This window comes from Ursus maritimus, unplaced genomic scaffold (genome assembly GCF_017311325.1).
Source record: "Ursus maritimus isolate PB19 unplaced genomic scaffold, ASM1731132v1 scaffold_28, whole genome shotgun sequence".
In the NCBI taxonomy this organism is placed as follows: Eukaryota; Metazoa; Chordata; class Mammalia; order Carnivora; family Ursidae; genus Ursus; species Ursus maritimus.
The window spans coordinates 26,736,900-26,749,823 of record NW_024425341.1 but is presented as its reverse complement, the minus strand read 5'-3'; the positions used below and the strand labels follow the sequence as shown (position 1 = coordinate 26,749,823).

At 43.5% G+C, this 12,924-nt stretch overlaps 1 protein-coding gene across 1 annotated transcript; it reads right to left on the bottom strand.

Moving 5' to 3' along the window:
• Positions 1-1,185: 1,185 nt before the first annotated feature.
• On the bottom strand, positions 1,186-2,149 carry LOC103679349 (olfactory receptor 11A1). The gene has a single exon (XM_008708858.1). It carries the CDS (start codon positions 2,147-2,149, stop codon positions 1,202-1,204), a length of 948 nt encoding a protein of 315 aa, XP_008707080.1. The 3' UTR covers positions 1,186-1,201.
• Positions 2,150-12,924: the final 10,775 nt, after the last annotated feature.

Here is a 12,924-nt window from a genome sequence, read left to right as displayed (position 1 = left end):
GGGGGGGGGGGGGGGGGGAATGGGTGGACCAGGTGATGGGGATTAAGGAGCGCCCTTGGTCATGAGGAGCACAGGGTGATCTACGGAAGTGATGAATCACTATATTGTACACCTGAAACTAATATTACACCATATGTTAACTATACTGGTATTAAAATTAAAACTTAATTAAAAATGTCTTTACCAGTCATAGAGCACAGCAAATATTTGCATGTGGAATATGTACTTACACAATGTACACATCTTAATCTGCCCTAAAATTTTGCAGAATAAAAGGAGGTATAGGTCATTGAAACAGGGTTGACAAATGCAGATACTGATGCTGTATGATTGCTACATGGGGTTGCTAAATTTTCTTTCTTTTTTTTTTTTTTTTTTGCTTGGTCCTTAATACAATTTTATTTTATTTTATTTTTTTATGATTTTTTATTATATTATGTTAGTCATCATACAGTACATCCCCGGTTTTCGATGTAAAGTTTGATGATTCATTAGTTGCGTATAACACCCAGTGCACCATGCAATACGTGCCCTCCTTACTACCCATCACCAGCCTGTCCCATTCCCCCACCCCCCTCCCCTCTGAGGCCCTCAGTTTGTTTCTCAGAGTCCATAGTCTCTCATGTTTCATTCCCTCTTCTGATCTCCACTTTCATATGTTTGAAATTGTCTACAATAAAAAATTAAAAAGAAATAAATAAAATGCATTCATCTTTAAGTTTTAAAAAATATTGTAAATTCTTAGAACAGGCAATTGAAGTTCTAAAGATTTATTATAGTAAAGTCTGGATGTAAGTCATGTTTAGCCATTCTAAAAAACCCAGAAGAATATATAAGTACATACTTATTGAAATAGAAAGATGTTTAAGACACGGTGTCCAGTGGAAAACCAGATTACCAATTTTCACAATCCACACACAATACTAGTAGCCAATATTTCCAGGTCGGCTTTCTGTTGCTACTTTTGTGTATCTATTTTCTCTATTAAATATGCATAGCCTATTTTAAAAAGAATAATAAAAGATAAAAGTAAATTTTAAGTTAGCACTTGAAAATTGTTGATCTTTTTTAGAGTAACTGTAGAACATTTTACAAAGGGAAATGTCAAAATAGAACAAAGTTCTTCCTACCCAGCCAGTCCTGAAAGACACCCTAATGGAGACATCCAAAGTCCAAATAAAATCTTCACCACCATCCTCCTTCAATCACGTGTTTCAGTGTGCTTAATATACAGAAGCCTCCGCAATGCATAATGAACCTCCTTATTCCTCAGGGTGTAGATCACAGGATTGAGAAGAGGGGTGACCACAGTGTAGAGCAGGGCAAAGACCTTGGAGAGGAGCTGGGAGTGGACAGCAGAGGGTGCAATGTACAAGACCATGAGGGTTCCATAGAAGGTGGACACTACTGCCAGGTGGGAGGAGCAGGTGGAGAAAGCCTTTCGCCTCTGGGCCCCCGCAGGGACTCTTAGCACAACTACCACGATCCGGGCATAGGATGTCAGAATCAGTCCAAAGGGGACAGTGAGGCAGACCACAGAGAGAATGAATGTTGTCATCTGAGTGACGCGGGGATCCGAGCAGACCAGGCCCATCAAAGGCATGAAGTCACAGTAGAAGTGGTCAATGTGGCTGGGGCCACAGAACGTCAGTTGGCCCATTAGGGCTACAACCAGTCCATCTACCATAAAGCCAGAGAGCCAAGCAACGAGCACCAGCCCCAAGCATCCTCTGGGCCCCATCAGGAGAGGGTAGCGGAGTGGATAGCAGATCGCCAGGTAGCGATCATAGGCCATGATGGCCAGCATGAAGCATTCAGCCGTGGCTAGAGAGCCGAAGATAAAGAACTGGAGCAGGCATCCGGCCACAGAGATGGCTGCCTCCTGCAAGAAGCCCTGCAGCATTTTTGGGACCACTGTGGAGGTGTAGAGGATCTCCAGGAAGGACAGGTTAGCCAGGAAGAAATACATGGGTGTGTGGAGCCTCTGTGAGCTAACCACCGCCACAATGATTAGCACATTCCCCGCGACAGTGGAGACATAGATGACAGTGAACATGATAAAGAAAAGGAGATGCAGCTCAGCTACGTCATGGAAACCAAGGAGGACAAATTCTGTGATAGTTTGGTTTTCTAGAGTGACCGCTTCCATGGGGATCATCCAAGCTGATCTCTGGCAGAGATTAATGGAGAAATTCTAGTGCATCTCTTCTCCTACACCAGCTCCTAGATAAGTAGGGCTAAAATGAAAACAATGAGGTGAGTCTCCAAAACAAAAGTCCCTTGCACTTCTTCACCTTTCCCTCTTTGTAGTGGCTTACCCCTTGTCCAACTCCTGTTCCTGAGGCTGTCCCTAACTGTGCATGTTCGCCATGGCTCCAGAGAGTTCATCCAAACACCAGTGCAGTCTTCAGAGCCCTCCACCCTACTAATTCAACCCAGTGTTTCTTGACACAGTGAGTCCATGATCCTAATCTGTAGAACCAGCCACACAGTCCTCCCCCTGAACAACACCCTCCAAATGCCTGCTAGACACGCCCCACCCTCAGCTCCAAATCCGCATGATCAAACACAAATTCCTCTATCCTCCCCAACCACAACCAAACAGGTGAGTGGTACAAAATTCTGCCTTGATACTGAGCTTACCATATAATAGTCATTTTCATCTGAATGTCCTCTCCCGTTCCCCACCCCCAATCAGTGACATCCCTCACACATTCTCTCCTCACTACACACCACTGACCTTACAGCCCCTTCATGACCATCTCAGCACAGTTACCTCTGTGTGACCTGCTAGTACCCAGTTTTCCCTCTCCCTTAGCAAGACAATCTTCTTTAAATGCTGGTTTCATCAAATCATTCAAGATTTTATAGTGGAAATGTGATCGACAGTGCAGGAAGTATTGGTGCTGTGGGAACACAGAGACCAAATACAGAGGAGTGGAGGAGGTGTGAGAATCTTGTCATGGAAGGGAATCTGTAGGCTCAGTTTTGCAGGACAGGGAAGAGCTGGCCAGGCAACAGGCAGGAGAGTGGGCAGAGCATTCCAAGCAAGGGAGGCATCCACGAAAGCAAAGATATGTCATTGAGGTTTGAAGATCTAAAAATGGGTCTGTGTACATACAAGGAAAATCTCCTATGCTATGCAAAGGGATGTGTGGGGTTTTATATTGAAAACAAAGAAAGTACATCAAATGATTGGGAGCATAATGGAAAGATACAGAAACAAACCCCAAATATTCATTTACATTCACACACACATGCATATATGCATACCAAATCCTAACAATGTTATTTTTTAGGCTGCAGGATTAATAGGCATATATTCTGTTTATTATCACACAAAATATAAGTTCTCTTTAATACAGTGAGGCTAAAACATCAGTTGCCTAAGAGGTGGACCTGGATGGCTGAGAGCCAAGGGTGGGTGGGAGACTTCACTTCATGCTATTTTGTACTTCATGCCCAAGGCCATATCTGCCTTTTGCATAGAATCCAGTGCCCCATTCTCCTGCCTTCTCTGACTATTAAATATTCGAAGGTCAAAAGTTTATGTTTCATCTCCTCCATAAAACCTCCTTGACTAGTGGAGCCCTTTATTTCTTGAGCAATCCTGCACTAAGTATATAGTGTATAGAAGATATTATGCCAGGCACTGAGTATTCTAGGTCAAATGAAACCAGTCCATATGCTCAGGGAGCTTACTATCTTATGCAGAAAATGGACACATCAACAAATAATTGCAATACACTAAAAGAGAGTTCATGAATCTAACCTGTAAGAATCACTCATGGGAGAAAGTGATCCTGGACTGATGTGATGGCTGTGGAGAACAGAAGGTATGGAGGTGAGGACATTTCAGGTAAAAGGAAAATGAGCAGCAGAAACTGAGACCAGAAACTACATAGAATGTGATGAGGGGAACAGGGTGTCAGGGGGAAGGTAGCCAAGGACAGTTAAAAGAATTTCACTTCTGGAGAAGCATTAGGATTGAGGCAAAGGACATGGAAGGTAAGGATGGAGAGGTGGTCCAGGACCAGAGCATAGGGGTCCTGTCCTGTCACAAGGAGGAACTGGAACTCTATCCTGAGGCTTTTAGAAACTGGGGTGATGGGGTCCACTTGCACTTGGATGGTATTGAGGAAGCTGGGCCTAAAGTAACCAGAATGGAAGAAGGAAGATTCCACCCGGCTGGAACCTGGGGAACAGGTGCACTGCCTTGAAGTGATCATTCATTATTCTGTTGTTTGCACTTTCTACTCCTTGGAAAGACTGCTAGTTTCTCTATCACAGAGATTACAATTTATATCTACCACACTCAATAAAGTTCTAAACAAAGATGAAGCCTCAATGAACACTGATTTGGTTTAAAACCACCTGTCCCACGACCAAAGCCCATGTGAAATGATCAGTGGGGATTATGCACTCCATGGACCTAGAAATCCCAGAAGTTCTGTTACTGTCTTATTCCATATCCTATACTTCGGTGTTCTTCCTTGTGGTATGAATTTGGCTTTCCTCTGAGGACCTCCTGTAGCCCCTAGATCATTTATGCAACCCAAACCCAATCTGAGGATTGGGTCCTTTCTACACCATTGCTCTCCCAGGAAAGGTAAGCATTCAAACCAGTCTAGAACCTCTGGTCATAAATAGCTCACAACCACCCCAGGAATCAGTTTTCAAAAGTGGATCATAACAACACAGCCATTTATCCCTGTAGTGAACCAAGATTTTCATCCCTATAGATTCTACTCATTCACTCTCCAGGTCATAAATGAAGGGGGATCCTTCTTTCCTGTGGCAGCACTCAGCTGGCTGAAACCAGAAAGAGGTGCAGTGGAGAAAAGCATGATGAGGATGAACATAAATTCAGTGATTTTGTTGTGAAATTCATGTGTGCCTATTGAAATCCATTTCATGATTTTGTTCAAAGGAGCAATGTTTTATTTCCCTCACTCCAACTATCCTGGAGAGGAACCAGGATTTCAGGGAACATGTTTTGGGGAACACAGAGTGAGAATGAGAGCAAGTCAGGGGAACCAAAGGAAAGGAAGTCCCATTGACCTCCAAGTGCAAGAGCATCAGCCATCAGAGGCATATGTCCCTGGATGGCAATCTCTAGGGCACCATTAATACCTGGGTCTTAGCAAAACCCAGCCCCCCCCCCAGCACACACACAATATGAGGAGAACAAACACATTACGATGTCCCTGACACCATTGACCTTCATTATGCCACTGAATAAATGCTAAACAATGCCGACCTATCCACGGATGTGGTCAGAAAACAAGAGACAAGAATAGAAACAAAGGGTGAAATAAAATGTTAGGGGAGCCTGGAGTATTAAGCCATTTCCAAAAGGCCAAGGTGGTGTAATCCACCTATTCATGAGCTAGTCAACCTCACTTTCCATCCCCAGTGGAATATGTAACTTCAATAAGTGTGCATGTGGTCGCAGAATCCACTAGCAGAATTTCTGGAAATATGGTTGTATTCTATCTCCCAAATCAGATTGTTCTTGGGAGTTTTTAAAAAGTTCATTCTTATGAAAACTAGTCTTATATTGTAAGATAACCCTGACCTTTTCAGACCACTGCACCCCAGACCTGTTTTTCAAGAAGTGAGGGGCAAAAGGAAAGCAAAGAGGTATGGTGTGTGTGCAGGGCCACTGGAGGAGAGGCCACCATCCCCTAGAAGCAGAGAGGAGCCATTGAGTAGGGAAGGAGCTGAATTTTGTGCTTGATGATTCCATTCTAACAGTGAAGGAAATGAAAATAGTGCAAAATATCCATTTTCTGAAAAACACCCAATCACAGGCTCAATCCTGTACAGGTAAAATTCATAGCAGAGGGTCCTCAGTTAAAACTATTGCCATTTATGGAAATGCAAACTGTGAATTTTAATTTTTCTTTGGAAAATGAAGAAAATTTATTCCCATATATTTTGCAATATATGGTAAACCTGTTATTTTTATAAACAGAAAACAAACAGTAAATAAATTTTCTTTTATTTTGAATTCTTAATTTAACTCTCTTTGGTCCTCTTTGGCATTTACTCTGTAATAAAGTAGAAAATATACTAAAATTTTTTAAAATAACATCATGACATTAGGCATATCCCAGATCTGTTATCCCATGAGAAAGAGGATAAATCTCCATTCTGAAGGAAATTGGCGTGAAGGTGTTGTACTCCAACTGAGGCTGTCCTCAGGAAGATCTATGGTTCACCTCCAGGAGAAAAGGAAATGAGCAGGATGCAGAAGGAGATTGAAAACCAGCTTCTTGAGGTCTCAGTGATAGAAGTGGCAACAACAGGATTCTGGAGGAAGACTGTAGAATATCCTTAAAGGTCTTTGAAAAAAGAGACTTTTTGACTCTGAGTTAAAGGAAATGTGTTACTGATTAGCAAAGAAAACTCTGCAAAGACCAATTCTTTACCATTCTAAAAGGATCTGTGAACTAAGCTGCAAAGAATTATACAAAAACAGGAAACTCACCTGAAATAGCAATTCTAAAGGAAAACCGTAAGGAGGTGAATATGTGCTAAGGTGGGCTGAGGGCTTCAGAATATTGACATTTCCTGCCTTCAGTGCCCTCCGTCTGGGAGCTCAAGCTGAAATCATGCAGGGCACTGATTAGCAACAGCTCGCCAGTGACTCTCAGTGCCCCAGATCCATTCTCTCCTCCACTCTCCATCTCCTCTGTTAGCACCTGAACTCCTGTGTCCTTTCCTTGTAGGCCCTTCCTTTATCACAGGGAAGCTGACAATTGCCCAAAGGAGAGAGGCAAGCCCCTGAGAGCCAATTATAGATTTTCTGGAGAGAAGCCCTAAATACATAAGAAAAACCAGCCTCCTGAGACACTTGTCTCTTTCCAGAGGAGGTTTCTGAGCTGTTGGCTTGACCAGAAATGGAGCAGAAACCAAGAATCAAATGGGAACCTGCCTTTCCATCCACACAGGGACTGATGCACTGCCCACAGCAGCTCATCCGCAATCCCCAGTCTCTTCCACAGAACTCATCACAAAACTCCCCAGAGTTATCTGAAGTATCCCTCCACCACCATTGAAAGTGGTCCTCCCAGAAGACTGCTTTGAACCCTCACTCCCTATCATGCTGCCTCTATGCTCAATCACCATGCCAGACAATACAGCTGACCCTTGGACGATGTGGGGGTTAGGAGCACCAACCCCCATGTAGCCGAAAACCCATGTATAACTTTGACTCCCCAGAAACTTAACTACTAATAGCCTACTGCTACTGGAAGCTTTACTGGTAACATAAACAGTTTATCAGCACATATTCTGCATGTTATGTGTATTATACACTGTTTTCTTATAATAAAGTAAGCTAGAGGAAAGAAAAATTTTAAGAAAGTCATAAGGAAGAGAAAACACATTTACAGTACTGGACTGTATTTGTCAAAAAAAAAAGTCTGCATGTAAGTGGCTCCATCAAGAGTTAACTGTATTTCTATAGAGACAATGTTTTATGTGGATGGTCAGAGCTTGCCAGCACTGGGCCTGCTTTTAGGGGAGGAAAGCTGGCATGTTGCTACAATGTCCAAATGTCACAGCAATACAACCTGTCTTAAGGGTTAACTGGCTTCAAGCTTATGTGCTTCTTGCTTGCTGACCGAAGTCTGTAGCAGAAATAACCTACTTTCCTTGAGATTTGCAGATCACCTGCCTTTTAGGAGCGAAGAACCAGGCTTTCCCAGAAGATAAGGCCTGACTGCATTTGAAAACAGCTGCCACAGAGTCCAGCAAATCTGTTCAGGGTCATGTCCACATATGAGTCATGGGCTGGGCACCTGCTCCTCCCTCATATAGCCCCCTCCCTTTCTCCATGGCTTCCCCTTTATAGCTCCTGGCCTCACCTGGACAGGAAAGATGGTCTTTGAGACATTAGTCACCATATTCCCAGATTGCTGGCTTTCCTTTCCCACGGATACTTGTCTCTGAGTATTGATTTTCAAGTGGCGAGCAGTTGAACCTGAGTTGGGAAATGGTTGTCTGTCCATAATATAAATGGTTATATGGCCTTTCAATATTCTCTGAGTGGGACGTCTGCCCAGTGCATCTACTGCTTTGTAAGTAGTACACACCCAAGATGTATAATAAATGTTGTTAACCTTAAAACTAAAAGTTATTTTCACCAGCTAAAATGGGTATATTTGGGAATAGCAGAGAAGCAATTTGGGACATGCAAGCTACCATGTTAAAATTTCAGCACCTAGGAGAATTCTCCACATCTGAGAACCTGGAGGGTGGGCTTCCCCACAAGCCTAAGGTGAGCAAGACTCCACCTTACCCCCACACAACACACTGATGAGGAGTCTCGTCAACATCTGGGTTGGGGAACACATGTTTGGATATTTTGTACTCTCTCATCAATTTCACATATTCTGTTTTTTCTCACAACTGTTTTGTGGTTGACATAAGGGACACTAACCGTCTTGAGCAAAACAACTTGGACATCATCCAAACCAAAGGAAGTTCAAGATTGCTGACACTCATTTCATGACCCTGACTTGCAGCAAGGTTGTTCCAGACATGAAACTGATGGGGACACACCACTTCATAGATGAGTCAAGTTTACCATAGAAAGTCTTAATCTCCTTAACTTTGAGAGATATTTGACAAACATTTTTGTCAAAATAGTTTTTATTGGGGCGCCTGGGTGGCTCAGTCATTAAGCATCTGCCTTCAGCTCAGGGCGTGATCCCGGTGTTCTGGGATCGAGCCCCACATCAGGCACCTCTGCTATGAGCCTGCTTCTTCCTCTTCCACTCCCCCTGCTTGTGTTCCCTCTCTCGCTGGCTGTCTCTCTCTCTCTGTCAAATAAATAAAGAAAATCTTTTTAAAAAAATAGTTTTTATTGTCTTGTTGAGGCCACAGGTCCAGACTAAAACTCCATGGTGGGAAGCAAAGATCATTTGTGGGCAGTAGATATACTGCTAATCATCCTGGAAAGCGATTAATCTTGGGCCAGAAAATGAGGCCTCCAAAATACGGTGTGGTATTAGCAGGAAAAATATATTTCTACCTTCCTTGGTGTGCTGGGGTCAGTTTGGCCTAGACTGGGAGGTGTGAAAAGATCATGAGCAGTCCCAGATGAGATGGGTATATAAGGCAAATTACGTGACCAGGCAAATTACCACGGGCAAAGACATTCAGGTACATGGGGGACAGTATGAGAGCAAATAGTAATCTGCATCGTCTTTATCTCCCATTAAACTAAGGCTACAGCAGATTCTCCTATAAACTACAACTTGATCTAAGTGGCACAAAGTGGGATTCTGGAATGGCCTGTTCCCTTGCTTACAAAAAGCAGTTACGGGGGCCAGCAGTCACCTTCCTCACAGCCAAGGTAGGGAAAGAGGTGACAACCATGCAAACAATGGCTAAGCAGAGGGAGGCAGTTGGCACTGTCACAGAGCAGGATCATGAAGGCACAAGGAGGACACTGGGCAGGAAGGACCAGGGAAGCCCATTCTTGAACGCACCTTGCCAATTCTCAGAACTGACTATGGGACAGTTCAGGGGGACTAATGTCAAGCTCAAGCCTGATGACCATCTATATCATTGTTGTTTGGGTCACATATACACCCCACTTTGTATCAGTAATTCCACTTGAAAGAGAAGCACACATTCCCACAGGCTCTCATGTTGCTAGGATACCTCACAAGCGAGAGTGCAGTATCATTATCTGAGTGTTAGCTTCCAAACCTGTCTGGGGCACCTTACACAACTTGCATCCAAGGAGCCTTTAACAACAGTGTCTCTTGGACCTAATTCAAAATATTGTCTTACCCCATATCTTCCAAGGTTTCTTGAGGATTAGCAATTCATTTTCCTACAAAAGAGATGGGATTCTATCCAGCAAGATGTATCAAGATAAATCTAGCCTTTATGGTTTCTATTTAAGGATTTACACCATCTTGCGTTTAGATTTCTTCTTTACTAGACCACAGGCTGGAAGTAAATAGTGGCCAGGGCAGGTAGTATATGTTGTTCACCTTTGCTTCCCATTTACATTATAGCTGTTTCATGAAAGCTTAGTGAAAACATAATAGAAATACATGAAGACATGAATGAATGAATAAAAATCATCATTTGATTCATAATCCCCGGCCTTCTCAAAATGTATTAAACAGTATCAAATGGAAATAAAACACCACAGATCACAACAGTAGAGATCAGAACAGTCAACCTTCACTACTTGTGGATTCATTATTTGTGAAATGGCCTGCTCCCTCACATGTATTTGTGTCCCCCAAATCAGCACAAGAACACCTTCCCAGACAGGTGTGGACATTTGAATCTGTGATGGGCATGTTCTCAGGGGCGTTGAACAGAATGAAGATCTCCCTCTTTTTCAGTCCCCATACTGTAAACAAAGTCCTTTTCATGGCGTATTTTAATGCCACATACTTTGCAAATTTGGGGTGGGGGCATTGGTGATTTCACAGTTTAAAATGACCCCAAGGCTCGGAAAAAGATAGCAGAGGAGTAGGGGACCTTTTTTCAGCTGGTCCCCTGAATTGAGCTGGATATCTACCAGACCATCCTGAACACCCACGGAATCAGCCCAAGACGTAAGAAGATACATCCGGATCTCTACAAACGAACATCTCCGGATCTGAGTATTGAGGTACAAAGCGGTGAGCTGTGAATCCGTGCACAGATATTGGAAGATAAATGGAAGGCGGAGGGAGCTGCCGAGCTTGGGCGCCGGGAAGAACTAGCCACCTGCACTGGGGAGCGGGCTGACTCGTGGAAAAGCAGACTGATACCGGGAGCTCGGGAGCGCGTGCGCAACCAGACTGAAAACCGACTCTCCAGAGCATGCGAGAACCACACTGAAACAGGGAGCTCGGGAACACATGCAGGAACCAGGGGTGGCTGGCGGTGTTAGAAGCACAAAGGACAGAGACGTGCCCACCCTGGAAGTGAGGGCTGGGACACCAGCTGTGGGGCACACAACCTGGGATGCTGTGGGGTTTTTAGCAGCACCGACAGAAACAGAGTTAAAGTGGCCAGGAGAGCTCAGCGGAGAGTGGACTGTGATCTCTCTGTTCCGAGACAGAGGCTAGGATTCAGCCACTGCTGTTCTGACTCTCAGAAGAGGCACAGAAAACCACCAGGGAAAGCCGCCAGAGAACAAAACCCTGGAAATACCAGCTCACAGTGTGCCCATCTCCACCCCACCCCCTCGCAGGGGACAGGGAGACTCTACCCAAACAGGGTTGCCTGAGTATCACTGTGGCAGGGCCCTCCCCCAGAAGGCAGGCTGAAAAATCAAGAAGCCCACATCCCTAAGGTCCCTATAAAACAAGTGCACACTGCCTGGGTCCTGGTCAATAATTTCGGCTCTGGGCATCCCTGCAACCTCTCCTCATCAGAATGATGATGAGGAGGAACCCTCGGCAAAGAAAGGACACAGAGACTGTGGCCTCTGCCACAGAACTGATGGATATGGATGTAATCAAATTGTCAGAAATGGAGTTCAGAGTAACAATGGTTAAGATGATGTGTAGGCTTGAAAAAAATAGTAATGAAAATATTAACAAGAATATAGAATCTCTAAGGGTGGAAATGAGAGTGAATGTGGCAGAAATTAAAAATGCTATGAATCAAATGCACTCTAAACTTGTTGCTCTGACGGCCAGGGTAAATGAGGCAGAAGAACAAATTAGTGAATTGGAAGATGGGATGATAGAAAAGAAGGAAAAAAACAGAAACTTCGCTCAAAAAAATCCAATCTCAAGAATGTAGATTACAGGAGATTACTGACTCAATGAAACGTTCCAATGCCAGAATCATCGGCATCCCCGAGGGGATGGAGAATGAGAGAGGTCTAGAAGAGATATTCGAACAAATTGTAGCTGAGAACTTCCCTAATCTGGCAAAGAAAACAAGCATGCGTGTCCAAGAGGCAGAGAGGATCCCTCCCAAGATCAATGAGAACAGACCTACACCACGTCACATGATAGCGTAATTCGCAAATATTAGATCCAAGGATACAATCTCGAAAGCAGCCAGGGGGAACAAAATCCTAACCTACAGAGGGAAGAACATCAGAATAACGTCAGACCTGTCTACAGAGACCTGGCAAGTCAGGAAAGGTTGGCAAGGCATATTCAGAGCTCTAACTGAGAAGAACATGCAGCCAAGGATCCTTTACCCAGCAAGGCTGTCATTCAGAATGGATGGAGAGACAAGGACCTTCGAAGACCAGCAGAAACTGAAAGAATATGTGACCACCAAGCCAGCCCTATAAGAAATATTGGGGGGGTTCTATAAAAGTAAAAAGACCCCAAGAGTGATACAGAACAGAAATTTACAATCTATAGAAACAAAGACTTCACAGGCAACATGACATCATTAAAATCATACCTCTCAATAATCACTCTCAATGTGAGTGGCCTAAATGCTCCCATAAAATGTCACAGGGTTGCAGATTGGATAAAAAGACATGACCCATCCATATGCTGTCTACAAGAGACTCATTTTGAACATAAAGATACATCCAGACTGAGAGTAAAGGGATGGAAAACCATTTCTCATGCCAATGGACTGCAAAAGAAGCTGAAGTAGCAATTCTCATAACAGACAGATTAGATTTTAAACTAAAGACTGTAGTTAGAAATACAGAAGGACACTATATTATTCTTAAAGGATGTATTCAACAAGTGGATATGACAATTATAAATATCTATGCCCTCAACAGGGGAGCAGCTAGATACACAAGCAACTCTTAACCAGAATAAAGAGACATATAGATAAAAATACGTTAATAGTAGGGGACCTCCACACTCCACTCTCATCAATAGACAGATCACCTAAGCAGAAAATCAACAAAGAAACAAGAGCTTTGAATGAAATACTGGACCAGATGGACCTCATAGATATATATAGAACACT